Genomic DNA, 18,300 nt, shown 5'->3' on the forward strand with positions numbered 1-18,300 from the left:
CCTGACAACAACGGGCATTAAGGTGAGAGGAAAAGGAAGTGGCATCTTATTTATAAATTCAAAGCCTACACCCTCACTGTTGTGAAAGCAGTAAAAGTTGTTCTGGAATCAGAAAACACTTAGTTCAAATTCCACCTAATGCTTTCTACCTGTGTAACGTTGTACAAGCCCCCTAACATCTAAAGGCCTCAGCTTCCTTATCTGCAAAATGACAGTCGCATTGTTTGGCATTTAAGGTCCTTTCCAGCACTAGGTCGGGAAATCCTAGAAGTTAGTACTCAGGCAAAGAGGGGAGAGCTTGAGCACCTTAGGAAAGGAGCCCAGAGCATTCTCCTCCAATTGTGTGAGCATTTGGAATGCTACTTTGCAGTGGTTGCCTAGCAACTAAAGAACGCGGAAACCTTTCTAATTTCATTCTGTCCTGAGTTGTGGATACCGGGGAGAAAGCCGGAGACATGGCGGAGGAGGATGAGGAGGAGATTACTAAGGACCAAGTAGGAGTGAAATCCAAACTTCTTCCAGTCTCCGCTTTGTCAACTTACAGTTGCGTCCCGCCTCGACGCACTGGACCTAAAGAACAAAGCTATTTTTATCAGGAAGGGAAGGTAAGCAGCAACAGTCTGGAAGAAAATCTAGACCAAGGAGGCAGAGCTTCTGTTATTTGAGGTAGAGACAACACAGCTCTTAATAAAAAGTGGCCTTCACCTACCCCCCAGGCTTTCAAATGTGGATTTTATTTTTTAAATTCCAACTTGTGGAGGGGAAGTTGTCTGTTTTGTTTTATTTTGTTTTTCTCTGTCTATAATGTCCTCCTTCCTCAGCTCTCCCTCCTAGCTGCCTTTAAAACTCATAAAATCCCATCTTCTCCAGAATGTGTTTCCCAGCACCATCCTGCCTTCTTAATAAGAATTTCTATTTTACATAAATACATATATGTTTTTATATATGACATATATTCAAGTTATATACAGTGCTTAATAGATAGATACATTCACATATATATGTAAAAATCACTAGTTTTACTTGTCCTTCCTAGTGATCGTTTGGACCCACATATTTATCAGCAGACAATGCCAATCTCTAAGAAGTTTCTCTGTTAAAATAACAATGGATCTCATTTACATGTTTGTTTTACAGTTTTTAAAGTCCTTTCCTTACCACTGTCCTGTGATACAGGAAGTTGCTAGTATATCCATCTTATGGATAAGAATATGGGTTAAAAATTACTGGATCTGTATCCCAAAGATATAATAAAAGAGGGAAAAGGACCCACATGTGCAAAAATGTGCAGCTCTTTTTTTGTGGTGGCAAGGAATTGAAAATTGAGTGAATGCCTACCAATTGAAGAATGGTTAATAAGTTATGACATATTAATGTAATGGAATACTATTGTTCTATAAGAAATGATTTCAGAAGAGCCTGGAAAGACTTACATGAACTGATGCTGAGTGAAGTGAGCAGATGGGGAAAACATTGTACAAGGTAACAGCAAAATTAAGTGATGATCAACTATGACAGACTTGGCTCTTCTGAGCAATACAGTGATCCAAGACAATTCCAGTAGACTTTGGATGGAAAATCTATTCGCATACAGAGAAAGAACTATGGAGACTGAATGCTCACTCAAGCATGCTATTTTCACTTTTTTTATTTTGTTTTGTTTTTTATTATCGTTTTTCCCTTTTGTTCTGACTTTTCTTTTCCAACATGACTCATACAGAAATGTTAAAAATTGATTATTACATGTATAACTTTTGCTTGTTTTGGGAAGATAGGAGGTAAGAAGGAAGGGAGAAAAAAATTGGAACTCAGAATCTTACAAAAATGATTGTTGAAAACCATCTTTACTTGTATTTGGAAAAATATACCATTGAAATAAATAATTAAAAAAAAAAGATAATTTGGGCTAAGAGACTTTATGAGGTCATGGAGCTAAAGCTTAGAGAGAGACCATTTAATAATCATTTTCTAATCTATCTAAGCACAGAGGAGAGGTTACATGGCTTGCCCAAGGTCACATAGGTATTAAATAACAGAACCAGAATTATAATCAAGACTTCTTTCAGTTGCAGAAGTATCATCCTTAAATTTCATGTAAAAATGAATCAATAATCTCAGATGGGAAAGCATATATCAGTAAGAACCACAGGGCTAGAAGGGACTTCACAGGCAATTTGACCCACTGTTTATCTGAACAGGAATGACTCTACTCTGTCTCCAAGAGGATATTCAATCCTTGCCTGAAGATTTTTAATGAAGAAAAACATTGCGATTTGCAGGGCACACCTTTCCTGGTGGATAGCCCTTATTGTTGGAAAGGTTTTTTCTTACATTAAATAAAAGTTAACATAACTGCTTCTACCTATTCCTCCTAGTTTTGTCCTCTAGTACTCTAGTAGCTGCTTCAAGAAGTGTCACCCCTCTTCCAAAAGACAACTCTTTATACATTTTAAGAAAGGTACAATGACTCCCCTAAGTCTTCTCTTTCAAGGTTTCTACATTCATCCATACTGTGGAATGATCTCTTAAGTCCTTCTTCATCATGGTCATCCTTTATTGGACACTCTAGCTTGTGAATGTCTTACTTAAAATTCATGCTCAAAAATTTTTTTTGTCTTTATTAATTGATTTAAATTAAACGTGTGTATAGGTTAATAGGCAGACATGGTCCAGAGTTAGTGTGTCTAGTGTATTCATTCAGTCATGTACAAAATTTTAAAAAATAGCCTATACTTCCTAGCTGTGTGACCCTGGGCAAGTCACTTAACCCTAATTGCCTCAGGGGAAAAAAAAATCCTAAACTGAACAAGGCACAACAAGATGGTTTTTACTCTTTTCGAAATGCAATCCAATTAATTTTTAAATTTAATTTAATTAATAAAAATTATCTAATTTATTAAATACTGTATTCCAGACATTGTGGTAAATACTGGAAGCAGAATAAAAATATCTTTCTAATTTCACTTCAATTGTAAGAGCTAACAGTTATATTAGGTATAAAATATTAGTCCAACTTCTAGTTTCTTACATGCTATCTTAGTTTAGGATGTGATATTTAGGTAGTGCATATATCTTGTTTTTATCCCGTACAAACTCCTTTCTGCTAAATTTCTGTTCAGTCAATTCCTTTGCGTGGCTTTCAGACTCCAACACCTTATTTCCAAATTGCATACTTTCTGCTCCTCTCAGGTTGGTCTGTTTTTCTATGCAAAAGGTATGTAGATCTTATCTTCACTTCTGTCATAGTGCTTGTCTGAAATACCTTCTCTTTCCCCTCCACTCCTTCAAAAATCCTATCAGTTCTTCCTGGTTCTTCTTGAGTCCTACCTCCTAAAAAGCCTTTTATGATTATTCTTGTCCTCTCTGACCCACTTTGATGTCAATTCTCTCCTTTTTAAGGAAGTGGAAACTTGAGGCACTGGAAGGGTAGATGATTTTCTCCGGGGCACATTCCTTGTGTCCATGGTTAGGAAGTCTTGCTCTTCAAGTCTTCTTTGTCCTCAAGCATAGAAAGCTATTCACTGTTTGTGAGGTACCTCAGGCTAAAGCTGCTCTTTCTTGCTCTTATTGTTTTTTTGTAATTTCTTTCCTGTTGCCCTAGACGTTTAAGGGTAAGTAAGTCTTTGTGTATTCCAAAGTGCTCCCATTTGCTGTGATTGATTGGCTATGTATTAGCTCTAATTGTGGACCTACATAATAATCATTATTACCACCAAGTGATATTTGTTAAATATTATCATTAATCAGGCAAATTCCTATCTTAGATAACCTGAGAGGTACATCTGAGAATGGGTTTTATTTTTGTTTTTTCCTGGATGGCCCAATTAGTGTGCTTATCACATATGTTCCCAGGAAACAAGAGGAATTATCAAATTTAGGAGACAAATGTGGAATAGTTATTTCTGATAATGAAGAAAATTATTCTAATTATTCTAAGATCCAACACAAAAATCTTTTTTTTTTCTTTTCCCCCACATAAACTATCCACAAACAATGTAATCACAGTATATAAAAATTATCATCAAGTAGTAGTTGATATTTATATAGCATTTTATACTTTTAGTGTACTTTTCTCACAATAATCTTATGAGATAGGCAGTCTAAGAATTACCATAATTTTACTGAAGTTCAGAAAGATTATGCTTTTTAGTTTTATTAGTTAAGACTGTTGGGGATGCAGGCTTATGATGTGTGAGACAAGGTGTGGATTTAGCAAAATAATTTACTCAATTTTCTAAAATAAAAAAGTAAAAGTTTATTTTAAATCACTGAGAGATCTCTGTCAATGGACAAAATCTCTTAGATGAGATTAGAGTTCAGCTGGTTGGTACAGCCAGAGTACTTAGTTTTATGCTTAGATAAAAGGTCTAGAGGGCTTTTGAAACAGTAGAGAAGTTTTAGGCTTGTATAGGTTTCAGTAAAGTTATAGAAAGTTTGATTGGTGATAGTTCAAATCTATAGAAAGCTTAAATGGTGGTACTTAACATTAATTCAGTTCTTTTGAAAGTTAAGTAGGGGTACTTAGCTTTAGTTCAGCTCTGTAGAAAACTTGGTTACATTTCTGCTGAACTCTATAGAAAGATTAATTAGTGGTATTTAACAGAGGTGGGATTGGCTTCTAGGACGAGATAGGATTAAGGAATCTAGTTTCAAGGTGACTGACTTTCTGATTTCCCCTATCAAGATTTGGAATGAATATCAGAAGTCATTTAGTCCAAGCCCCTCAGTTAGAGTAAACTGAGGCAGAAAGTTTGTATCTTGCTTAAGGTCACACAGATAATGTGTCAATGCTGGAACTTGAACTCAGGTCCTCCCAATCCAAACCTATCAAACACTTTCCTGTCCCAACACCATATTCTCTCACAAAAGTAACAAGTGCTACAATGCTGATACCTTGTTCTTATCTTAGGTGCTGTAAGATCTTGTTACTCTGGAAATGCCTAAACTTTTGCTCCATTTTTCTGTGCTTTTGTGTACTTGTGTATGTAAGGCCATATCATGCCATCATTTGGCAATCCAACTTTGTAAATATGTAGGATAGAGCACCTAATTTTATTGTTTACTGTTTACTGAAATGGTATAATTCCATAAAAATAAAGTTTTAACTTCTTATCAAAGATGGAAGAAATAGTGTAACATCAGTTGTTTTTTGATTCACTTAAAATTTACTTTATTGAGACCTTTTGTCTTCATATTGCTTCAAGTCCAAGTATTTTTCTTTCCTCTATCCTATCCAGTAAGGGATACTTTGTAGCAACAATTGTAAGTTCTATCTCAAAGCCATCAGATAGGCTTTTAATATCAGATGAAAAATGATAAATAGTGGATAAATTGTGGAAAACAGGCACATTAATGAATTGTTAGTAGAATGGTGAATTGGTCTGGACATTCTAAAAAGCTCTCTTTATCACTGAACAATTGGAACTGGTTTGAATCATCTCATTGCTGAAGAGAGTCACATCCATCAGAATGAATCATTGTATATTCTTGTTGTCTTGTATAATGAATGAAATTTGAATTTTGCCTAGAAAATTATCAAATTTGCATGTCTTTTGACCTAGCTGTACCAGTACTAGGCTCATACTCCAAAGAAATCAAAGTGGGAAAGGATCTATATGTACAAAAATATTTATAGCAGTTCTTTTTGTGCTAGCCCCAAATTGGAAACTAAGGGAGTATTCTCTTGTTAGAGAATGGCTAAAAAAAAAAATTGTAGCATATGAATACAAAGGTATATTATTATTCTATTAAAAATGGTAAAATGCATAAATTCAGAAGGAACTGGAAAGACCACTATGAATTGATGTGAAAGGAAATGAGCAGAAATTGAGAGAGTAAAACAAGGCATATAATAACGACAATATAAAGGAAAAACAACTTTAAAAGAATATAGAACTTTGGTCAATGCAGTGATTTATTCTAAGTCTCCAAGAATGACAATGATACATACAATTTATTTCCTGAGGAGTGATGAACTTAAATAAGTAATAAGTAAGTTAAGTACCATCTTGAACTATAGCATTGCATTACATACAATTCAGATTTATCTGTGCATTTAGCAGAATTAAACAAATATTGGAAAAGTGCAGGACCTAAACATAAAATAGGAGTAAAGACATGCACAGTCTTTGTCCTCAAGCAACTTAGTTAATATAGAGAACACTGGTTTAACTATACCAACAGGTATAAAGAGATCTCAGCTGATTCCTGGTCATCATGCTGACTGACTCTGAAACTGCGCCATGCTACTGAAACAGTTTTTATTTTCTCTGAATAATATTTTATTTTTCCAAATACATGTAAAGATAATTTTCAGCATTCATTTTGGTGAGATTTTGTTTTCCAAATTTTTTCTCCCTCTCTCCCCTCCCTAAGATAGCAAGCAATTTAATTTTTTTGACCATTTCCTTATTTTTTTCTTTATTAAAGCTTTTTATTTATAAAACATATGCATGGATAATTTTTTTACATTGATCCTTGCAAAACTTTCTGTTCCAAATTTTCCCCTCCTTCCCCCACTTCCTTCCCCAGATGGCAGGTGGTCCAATACATGTTAAATATGTTACTAATGAGGGAAAGGAAAGGGAGAACCCCATTTGTCGGCACATAGATAATCCCATGAGGCGCAGTATCCCCTGCAAATGAATTTATAGGCCCGAAAACCTAGATTGATAAATAAAAGGTTTATTGTAGAAATTTGGAAGTAAAGTTCAGTTAGAAAGATGCCAGGGCCAAAGGTGGCCGCTGGGGAGGCAGGAATCCTTACATGGTCAGAAGGATGCCATGTGTTGGTGGGGAGGGCTCCTGCAAAGAGAGGGCTCCGGTGTGGCCCTTTTATACTTAAAAGAAGATGGGCGATACCCCCAAGTTCTTGGCGGGCTTTTCAGTTAGCTCAGATCCGGTTGGGGCTAGGGGAAGCTAAGCTGATGGTGGGGGCTGGGCCCGGATATTCAAAATATTCAATTCTTGCTGCACAAGAAAAATCAGATCAAGAAGGAAAAAAAAAACTGAGAAAGAAAACAAAATGCAAGCAAACAACAACAGAAAGAGTGAAAATGCTATGCTGTGGACTCTGAATCTCTTTATCACTGAACAAGTAGAACTGGTTTGAATCATCTCATTGCTGAAGAGAGTTACATCCATCAGAATTAATCATTGTATAGTCTTGTTGTTGCCTTGTATAATGATCTCCAACTTCTGTTCATTTCACTTAGCATCAGTTCATGTAAGTCTCTCCAGGCTTCCCTGAAGTCATCCTGCTGGTCATTTCTTACAGAACAATAATATTCCATAACATTCATATACCATAATATATACAGCCATTCTCCAACTGATGGGCATCCATTCAGTTTCTACTTTCTAGCCACTACAAAAAGAGCTACCACAAACATTTTTGCATATGTGGGTCCCTTTCCCTCCTTTAAGATCTCTTTGGGATATAAGCCCAATAGAAACACTTCTGGATCAAAGGGTGTTCAGAGTTTGGTAACTTTTTGAGCATAGTTTCAAATCATTCTCCAGAATGGCTGGATCTATCCACAATTCCACCAGCAATGTCTCAGTATCCCAGTGTTCCTACATCCCCTCCAATATTCGTCATTATATTGTCATTTCAGCCAATCTGACAGGTGTGTAGTGGTATCTCAGAGTTGTCTTAATTTTCATTTCTCTGATCAATAGTGTTTTGGAGCACCTTTTCATATTACTAGAAATCCCCAGGACCAGGTGGATTCACATGTGAATTCTACCAAACATTTAAAGAACAATTAACTCCAATACTATGTAAACTATTTGAAAAAAACAGGGAAGGAAGGACTCCTACCAAATTCCTTTATGACACGGACATCATACTAATACCTAAACCAGGTAGAATGAAAACAGAGAAAGAAAATTATAGACCAATCTCCCTAATGAACATTGATGCAAAAATTTTAAATAAAATATTAGCAAAGAAATTACAGAAAATCATCCCCAGGATAATACACTATAACCAAGTAGGAGTTATACCAGGGATGTAGGTATAGTTCAATATTGGGAAAACTATTAGCATAATTGACTATATCAATAACCAAACTAACAAAAACCATATGATTATCTCAATAAATGCAGAAAAAGCATTTGATAAAATCCAACATCCGTTCCGATTAAAAACACTAGTGAGTATAGGAATAAATGTACTTTTCCTTAAAATAGTAAGTAGCATCTATTTAAAAGCATCAGCAAGCATCATATGTAATGGGAATAAACTGGAAACATTCCCAATAAGGTCAAGGGTGAAACAAGGTTGCCCACTATCACCATTACTATTCAATATTGTATTAGAAGTGCTAACTTTGACAATAAGAGAAGAAAAAAGAGATTAAAGGAATTAGAATAGGTAATAAAGAAACCAAATTATCACTCTTTGCAGATGATATGATGGTGTACTTAGAGAACCCTAGAGAATCAATTAAAAACTTATTAGAAATAATCCACAACTTTAGCAAAGTTGCAGGATACAAAATAAATCCACATAAATCAGCAGCATTTTTATATATCACTAACAAAATCCAACAGCAAGAGATACAGCAAGCAATTTAATATAGGTTATACGTATATAATACTTTTAAGCCTATTTCTATATTTGTCAAGTTGTGCAAGAAAAAATCATAACAAAAGGGAAAATACCATGAGAAAGAAAAAAGCAAAATTTAATAAGATAAAAATACTATGTTAAATTCACATTTAGTCTCCATAGTTTTCTGGATGCAGATGGCATTTTCCATCTGAATTCCATTGGAATTGTCTTAGATCACAACATTGCTGAGAAGAGCTGAGCCTCCCCTAGTTGATTATCATATAATCTTGCTGTTGCTACATATAATATCCTCTTATTTCTGTTCACTTAAGTTAGCATTAGTTCATGTAAGTCTTTTCAGGTTTTTCTATAATCAGCATGCTCATCATTTCTTATAGAACAATAATATATCATTAAATTCATATTCCATAACTTACTCAGTTTTTCCCCAATTGATGGGCATCCTCTCAATTTTCAGCTCATTGCCACTACAAAAAGAGCTCCTACAAACATTTTTGTACATATGGGTCCTTTTCTCTTTTTTATTTTCTCTTTATGATACAGACCCAGTAGTAAAACTGCTGGATCAAAGGGCATGCACAATTTTACAGCCTTTTGAGCATAATTTCAAATCACTTTCCAGAATGGTTGGATCATTTCACAATTCTACCAACAATGTATACTGAAACTCTTTAAGCTTTATTTTCCCTATTTGTAAAATGGAGACGATAGTCAACTAGTTTACTACGTGTCAACTATTATCCTAAATTCTGGAAATAAAAATACAAATAGAAAGGAATTCAACCCCTATCCTCAAAAAGCTTATATTCTAATAAAAAAAAAAATAACAGATAAAAGGAGGTTGAAAGTTGGATTTAAGGAGAAGAAGAAAGTGAAGATGAAGGGAACATGGTAGAGGAAGTCCAGAGTGCAGCACAGAAAGGAATGAGTTGTAACTGGCCTGGGCACCCTCTTTAAATAGAGGCTCTTGAAATAGCTATCTAAGGTTTGCTGTGAATAAAGTGTAATGCAAGCCTTAAAATACTTTATGATATGTTAATGTTAGTATGAACAGAAATAATCTCAAAACATAAATGTACTCTAGTTTCATCAATGTATGACTGCAGTAGCTAGGTGGCCCAGTGAATAAAATACTGGGAATTTTCCAAATTCAAATCTAGTCAATTCAAATGACTGAAGATGAATCACTGGGTCCATCCCCTGTTAGAGAGCTAATCTAGAATGAGACATAAATATTTCTACATGTTAATTGGATTATGTGTTTATATGTAATTATATTAAGAATTCATTTTTTGCTTGTTTTACTTTTTAAATTCTATTGGAAGAAATAGGACCTAAGGAGGAGAGATAAGAAATGTCACAAAAATAAAATAAAAATGAATAGTTCCGAAAGGACAGCTTTTTGGGGGCAGTTAGTTTTAAGGCAAATAGCCCTCTTCATCTCAGCATTTCTTGATAGTGTCATTATAGTACATCATCTTAACTGATGTTGGTAATAATGTCAGTGCATTTTCAATTAAGATTTAAATTTAAAAATGTGGTTCTACAAAAATCAAATAACATATCAGTTGTGGCTGATGGCAAGTGAGATATCCCACAGCTATAATCTCCTATCTCTGTGCAGAAGAGAAATACAAAAATGACTTCTTAAGCTAAGACATCTTAAAATGCAATTACTTTATTATCATGGAAATCCTTCTGTTCCATTTTATTAGAGGTGGGACCAAATATAGTTATTTCTTTCTCACTCAGACTTTCCTACCATAAGAGATGAACAACATCTGCTTGTGAACAGATTGTAAGAGTTTTTATCTATTGGCCTAAAAATGAATCATTGTATGTCACTACTAATCTTCTGAAGTATCTGGACACCCAAAGAGTCTATAAAGTTAATACATAGATCTGTTAAATTAAAAAAAAATCTCTTTATGTGCCCTTGAAACTTAGAATAAAATTAACATTTAGAAGCTGTCAGGTAGGAAGTGATGAATTCCTGTGGAATGAATTGCAGGCATCTCTAGGGAATTGTAGCTCTTGGTGTATTTTCTATAAAAACTCTTCTAGTGTCATCAAAAGTGATTCAGTTCAATAATGTTTTTGTATTACTCTCCTTTTGCCTTATGTGATTTCCATGCTACTGAAATGGAAAAGCAGAGCCCTAAAGAATGTTCACTAGAAGAACATTTGAATAAAATCTTAATGAGCTGCATGAAATAGGGACAGAATATCTATTCTATTTTTGTTGGAGTTATAGTAAAAAAAAAATTTCTGAAAATTTAAAGTTATAATTTTTTTAATTATAAAAACAACCTAGAGTTATCTTCCTGATAATAATTTCCTAATTTGAAAGTTTGACCCCAGAATTAATGTGATATAACTAGATTCTTTTAAATAGAAAGCAGTGGAAACTAATATACTCAACCAGCACTTATATAAACTATGCTTGAAAACCTCCAAGAGAAAGGATTCATTGCCTCTTAAGGAAGTTTACCCTATTTTGGAATAGCCAAAAGATAGAATGGGCCCTAGACTAATGTCCCAGAAACATTAGATGGTAATAAAAAGAGAAAGGTAAACATATTAATGGTGTTATATCCAATATTTTTTTCAACTTGATATAGTAGAAAGAGTCCTAGACATTATTCTTGGGCAGATTCTGACACTGTGACTTTGCTTAATCTTACTGGACCTTATTTTGTTCATTTGTAAATTGAAGGTGTTAATTCAATTGATCTCTAAAATCAATTGAGGAGATTATTGATACCAATTCCAATGATCTTGTGATGAAGAGAGCCATCTACACTCAGAGGACTGTGGGAACTGAATGTGGATCACAACATAACATTTTCACTTTTTGTTGTTGTTCCCTTGCATTTTGTTTTCTTATCATTTACTTCCTTTTTTTTTTTTTTTTTTTTGATCTGATTTTTCTTTTGCAGCAAGAGAATTGTATAAATATGTTTATACATATTGGATTTAACATATGTTTTACCACATTTAACATATACTGAATTGCCTGCCATTTAGGGCAGAGGGTTGGAGGAGGAGAAAATCTGAAAGACAAAGCTATGCAAGGGTCAATGTTGTCAAATACAAAGCTTTATTAAAAAAAAAACAAAAAAACAAATCCTATACTTATGTAACTATACCAAAACATGAACAAAATAAATATATAAATTAATTAATCTTAAAAAATAGTCAATTGAGATCTAAGATTAAAATTTTGTCTCAGACAATTAAACCTCCTGAGGGGTCTGCAGATTATCTGTTTCTCCATCACTTCACCAGGGGGAATGAATGACTATATGAATAAGTCATTGTATAGATAAACACTCATGTTTATGGGGCTGTAGCTTTCTTTTTCTGAGCTGGTCAGATCTTTTCCCTTTTGGTCATAATTTCCTTAAAAACCAAACCAAAACAAAAAAACCCTGGCATTTACATTTAGTCAATAAAATAGAGTGTGGGTGGAAAATGCTTTTCTTTGTTCCCTCTCAATAAATTTTTTCTTGACATCTTGTGATTTTAATCTTGAGATATATGAATCCTGAATTCATTGCCTATTTATAATAGTTTAATACTCCTCTTTTCTCCTTGTCCTAAAGTAATTCCCAACCCCCCTGATGTTAGGTTCTTACTAAGTGCTAAATCGGTACTTACCAATTCTCTAGTTCTGGCCTTTAAGGGGAGTTTTACCCCTTCAAACTCCTGGGGAGGAGCTTGCATGCTTAGGAGGAGCAAGTTCATTGGTTGAAGTATTTTTTCCCAGAAGCCCCTGAGTCATCCCATGCCCATTCTCTGGGAGGATAAAAGAAGACACCATTGAGCAAGGAGAGAGTCTTGTCTGGCCCAGACCTGGGGCGGCTCTCTGGAGGAAGGAGAGTCTGGTCAAGAGATTGAGTTGAGACAGCAGATCTCCTCCCAGAGAGCTATCGGCAGTTTCTGGAGACAACAGAACTTTACACCCTGGTATAGTTCAAACTGAATCTTTTGTTTCTCTAGGATAAGCAATATAGCTCCCTCTACTTCCTTTCCTCCCTCCCTCCTCCTCTCCTCTTTCTTCTTCCTTCTCTTTCTTGTTCTCCTGTTCCTCAGCTTTTCCTTCTTGTCCTCCTTTCTTTTCCTCTTTCTCTTCTTTCTTTCCATGTATGTCTGTCTCTCCTCCCCCTTTATTTTGGGGTCTTAGAGTAGAACTTAGATTTTCTTTTCTTCAGTAGATTCAACTCATTTTTCAGACATAAAAATCAAAGCAGGCTTTCTAATCAAACAGTTAAGAAATACTTTTTAAACCACAAGTGGTGTTAGGAGCTTATAAAATGAGTAAATAATCCATAAGCAAATGTCTCTCTCCAGGGAGAAAGAAGAAACAAGGAAGGGATCTTATTGATTGTCTCCCTACAGATCAATCTGATCAAGCAGCATAGTTTGTCCTTGGGTCATTTTCACCACTTTGGGTCAGGACTCCCTGTAGATGTTCAGAATCTCTTATCTGCTTTCTATGATGCTTCTTTCTCCTCCTCTGCATCTCCCTTCCTCAATTTCTCTTCATCTCCTAACCATTAACTCCTTCCTCCTATGGTACTCTGGGTTGTTTGTCCTCTTGTTAAGTCCGAAATCCCCTCAAAGCTCAAAGCAGGAAAAGGGATTTTGTATCAACATTTAGCCCTGTCCCTATCTTCCCTTGCTCTGTGTTCAGACTTTCTGGTAGAGCTCCAAAAGGTGGGTTACTTTATAAAATAGAGACAAGTTATTATTATTATTATTATTATTATTTGTAAAACAGAAGGCAATAGAAGTTGTGATGAGAGAAAGAAGAGAGTTCATTCCAGATATGGAAGTTAGGTAATAAAAAGTCACAAAATCTACCCTGCATCTGAAATAAGGCACTAGCAAGTTTATGGATCATTCATTTTCATCCCTTTTTTAAAAAAATATTTTCCCCAACAACATGTAAAACAAATTTTAACATTTTTATTTTAAAATTTTGAGTTTCAAGTTCTCTCCCCTTTTCCCCTCGAGATGATAAGCAAGTTGACATTGTTTATATATGTGTAATCATGGAAAACACATTTCCATATTAATCATGTTGTGAAAGAAAACACAGACCCAAAAATCCCATAAAAATAAAATGAAAAATAGTATGTTTTTTTCTGCATTCAGACTCCATTAATTCTTTCTCTGGAGATGAATAGCATAGGGGAACATTCTTTAAAATACTATTGCTGGACTTCTTGAGTTATAAGATAAAATTATATAAGATTTTAATCTTATTGACTCTTAGAACACATTTTAACTTGTGTATAATTTTTAAGTTAGCAAATTAATTTTTTCTCTTTATTTTTAAGGCAGGAGTTGTTTCCATATTTGATTGCATTTTTAAAAGGCCTCTGGATTACAATCAAAATTTGCACCGAGATGATCGAGAGCATGCCAAAAGTATAGGACTCAAGGTTAATGAGGAGGTATGTAACATGTCCTCCTGGTAGTTACAGTTTACTAGTCTGTCCTAGGCCCAACAGAGTACCTTTGACCACTGACCTTTGCAGTGTCAACTTTACCTGGCTCACCTCCTCTGAGGCCTTCAAAGGTCTCTGGCCACGATTTCTTGAATCCGTAGTTTAATAACCGGTAGCGCACTCAAGAACAGCCATGTGTAATCTTAAAAGCCTTTATTACACCTACTCACATAATGCCCTGACTTGTCAGATCCTTAGTGAACACCTGGTCTGAAGATCTACATGTTCACTACCAGACTTCTTACCTCTCTTGGCTATCCATCAGCTTGGCTTGGCTTGGCTACTCCAGATTAGGGAGCCAGGTTAAAGAGAGCGACTGCTGTCTGCGGTAGGCTTATAAAGGGCCTGTGAGGTCACACACACAGCCAATCAGCGAGAGAGTCACCCATTACGAAGCCATCTCAATATGGACAGGATCCCACCCACAGGGCAGTCCTATATCCACAGGGAATACTTCCAGGCCTCAATCTCCTATTGCACTGTGGCTCCGCCCCTTTAAAGGGCCCTTACAATTCTCTTCTCTTGTTTTGTGGGAACCACATCCTTACAGAGGTAACATTTAGACAAGTTAACTATAGTCATGTTCTTTTTAAAGAAAGGTCAAAAATATTCAATTAATTGCTAATTTATTGATAGCAAAAACCTAAATTTCATATACAGCTTGTTTTATGTAGCTTAGGGATTCCTACAGCTACCATACATTTGGGATGTAATAAAAAGTTTAGACACATTTCATGTTCTTTATGCCGCAGGACTTTATTTAAAATATCCATTGGTGTTTAGTTTTGTTTTAATAGAATATTGTTTATATTTCAATGACCCATCCTTTGAAAGTGATTTGTTTCTTGTAGATAACATTTTAAAAGAACTCCCAACATTCAACAAATGATTATTATACTTTGGTGACAACAATTATTCAACTATAAATAGTACAAAGATCCTTATGAGAACAAGGATTTAAGAGTGTGTGTGTGTGTGTGTGTGTGTGTGTGTGTGTGTGTGTGTGTGTACTGTTATTTTACTGAAGCTATTGACACATTTAGTTTCTTTGCTATTTTTCTAGGATTTTCAACATTTAAGACTCAACTTTTCTATAAAAGAGATAATCTTGTTTCTTCTTTCCAAATAAATATACTCTTAATTTATATCTCTTGTATGATTGCTATTGCTAATAGTATTAAAAGTGATGTCAATAATGGCAGGAAGAAGGCATTCTTGCTTTATTCTCATCATTAATGAGAATATCTAATATTCTCCCATTCTAATAATTTTAGCTTTTCATTTTACAAATGTCCTTTTATTAAATTAAAAATAGACATCCTGTATGTATGCCTTGTTCAGTTTTACAGGATATAAGTATTGTAATTTATCAAAAGATTTTTCTGCATCTTTTTATATAAAAATGTTGTTTTTGGGTCATTTTGATAATTTGTGTTCATTGTTTCCAAATGTTAAACCATCCTTATATCACTGCTATTTGGAATAATTGTGTTTATATGTTGTTGTAGTCTTTCTCTTAGACTTTTATGTGGATTTTTTGTTTCAATATATAAAGTATTCATTAATAGTTTTTCTTTGCTTTATCCCTCCTTGATGCTATAGGGCCATATTTATCCTATGAAAAAAAGTTTAATTGAGTTTTTACATCTCAAATTTTAAGATTAAGAACAATGTTAGCTCTTTAAACAGTTCTCTCTCCCCTCCCCCTCTTTTTGGTATTTCTTTTAGGGCTTGTTCAGTTTTCTTTTCTGAGATTGATTAAGATCGCTCATGTTCTGTTAATGTGAGCATTTTGTATTTTTGTATATAATCATTCATACTTTTTTAGTTATTAGTTTTACTAACATATTAATGTATATTGCAGGTTGACATTCTTTTTATTTTTTTTGGCATTTGTTATGGCTTTCCTTTTTTATTTTCAATTTTGACCATTTGATTCCCCCCCCCCCTTTTTTTTTTAATTAGATTAAAGTTTTATTCATTATGTTATTCTCTTCAAAGACTTACTTTTTACTTTGATAATTTTTATAGCATTTTTGTTTTTCATTTAAATTTAATGGGTTAAACAGTGACAATATGCAAATAACTATTTATGTAAAAGATTCCATTAGAATAGATGAAGGTAGCATGAATGCTAAGTGACTCTTGAATATTTAGCAGTGAATTGCATTCTTGTACAGCTTAGCTAGTTTTGGAGAGGCAATGAGATAATACAGATTTGAATACAGTTACTACTGTAACTACCAGCTCCATTAGAAAGGGGAGGTAATTTAGACAGGATGGCCAGTTAGAAGTCTAGGAGAATTGACTTTAGACATTAACTTAGAGTGGTCTGTGTGAATGGAAAAAAGGGGACATATACATGAGATGTTATGAAAAAATAACTATATTTGACAATTGTTTGGATACATGAGTTGAGAGAAATTGAGGTTTCAAAGATAAATTCAATGGCAGAGCTCTTCATTTTTAATGTTAATCTCTTTCTTCAAATGTATGGAGGAAGTAATCATATCAACAAAACAGAATCCTTGAAGCATTGCATCTACTTTAAATATGTTTACCTGTATCTATAAAACAATCTGTAGAACAGAACAAGGCTTTGGAATCCCAGGACATGGACTCAAATCCTTATGCTACTCTTTGTTTTCTAGGATTATAATGGATAAAGAGTTAATTGTTATTCATAACTCTGGATTTCAATTTCTTTATCTGTCCATGGAAGTCACTGACAGATCTCCAAGATCCCTTTTAGCTCTAAATCTATGATCCTTGGTACAGGAAAGGCCCAGTTGTGATCTAGATTTTTTTTGTCTTTTATTTTTTAAAAAAGGCACAACCAAATTATGTCTTTTGTCAGTTTGGCAATACCATTATTTTACTTATAAAATAGTCTCATTTAGTTATAAATTGTGGTAATTTATGAGAAGTTAATCACTCAATGGTTTTTACAATTTTTATGATTCTATTGCTTCTCAAAATTTTTTCAAGAGTGGCATATGATAATGGTATCACGACATTTCTTTCTTCTCCACATTAAATAAACAGGCATGTCTCCTCAAAATACTATAACTTTTTATAATCTTGGCAGAAATAATTATTACGACAAAAAACAATAGGATGGACATGTTGGTGGATCATTCTGATTTTAATCAGTATATGATATATAACATTTCTTCAATTTTCAATAGGAATGGGCAAGACCTATTGGAGTATTAACATCTTCTCTTTATGGAAGACATATATATAAGCCTGTGGAAGAGATGAACAGAGAGCATGTGAGAGTTAACCATCTGAAGGGCGAGTTCTACCGGAAGAATACTATCACTTGCATGGAAGAGCCTGGTTATGGGCATATTGCTCCATCCTAATTTCTTTATATACTTCATTGGGCAAATTGAGGTGGTGTTAAAAAGTATAGTAATAGAAAGGATGACTAAAGTTTGATTTAATTTTTAACCTTCAAATTCTTTTTGGAAATAAGACTATTAGGATTATTATTATAGAATGATAGTTGTCATAACTAGTTGATTAAATATTTTCATTGGGAGCATTTGAAAATTGTTCATTGCTAATCAATTTTCTGCATAGTTTAAGGAGCTGCTACAAAATTTTTAAAGCTCATTTTGTAGTTAATATATTTTATGTCAATGTTACTTTCATTAAATGACAAACTATTTTCCTATCATATGTCTAAAAGTAACCTAATAAAATCATTTCCTCTGTTGTGATGGATTTTTTTGTTTTCCTGAAAATATAATTTTAGCATGTTTCTATAGAATTTATCTCTTATGCAAAAAATTGAATATTTAATATCCTTTTTCCCCTTAGGGTTTTCCCAAGTACCATGGCAATTCTGCTATGTTTAACAATTAAATTTTAAGATATGTTTTAGCTCAAAATACAACTTGTATATTTGTTTAGGACAAAATTGCTATTAAAAATTGCTAAAAAAAAAAAAAAAAGATATGGGACAGGAGCAATATAAATTTACCAATAATCAGAATTTGTTTAGGAAGAGCTAGCTAAAGTTTCTCTCTATGATGTTCTCAGATTACAATATATTTGGATCCCTTTCATTTTTGAATCTGCTATGTATATGCAATATCAACATATAATTTTTCTATAGAGATGACTCAAAATTTCTTATGTTCAAGGTAATTATAAAATTATTCATGTCAAAGACAATCCATTTAACATGGTCCCTTG

At 33.9% G+C, this 18,300-nt stretch overlaps 1 protein-coding gene across 1 annotated transcript; it reads left to right on the top strand.

The window, feature by feature from the left end:
- Window positions 1-369: 369 nt before the first annotated feature.
- On the top strand, window positions 370-17,826 carry CFAP90 (cilia and flagella associated protein 90). The gene is made up of 3 exons (XM_074279139.1): window positions 370-605; window positions 13,924-14,040; window positions 17,283-17,826. The coding sequence occupies exons 1-3, from the start codon at window positions 456-458 to the stop codon at window positions 17,460-17,462; spliced, it is 447 nt and encodes a 148-aa protein (XP_074135240.1). The 5' UTR covers window positions 370-455; the 3' UTR covers window positions 17,463-17,826.
- The last annotated feature ends 474 nt before the right edge of the window (window positions 17,827-18,300 follow it).

This window comes from Sminthopsis crassicaudata, chromosome 1 (assembly GCF_048593235.1).
Source record: "Sminthopsis crassicaudata isolate SCR6 chromosome 1, ASM4859323v1, whole genome shotgun sequence".
In the NCBI taxonomy this organism is placed as follows: domain Eukaryota; kingdom Metazoa; phylum Chordata; class Mammalia; order Dasyuromorphia; family Dasyuridae; genus Sminthopsis; species Sminthopsis crassicaudata.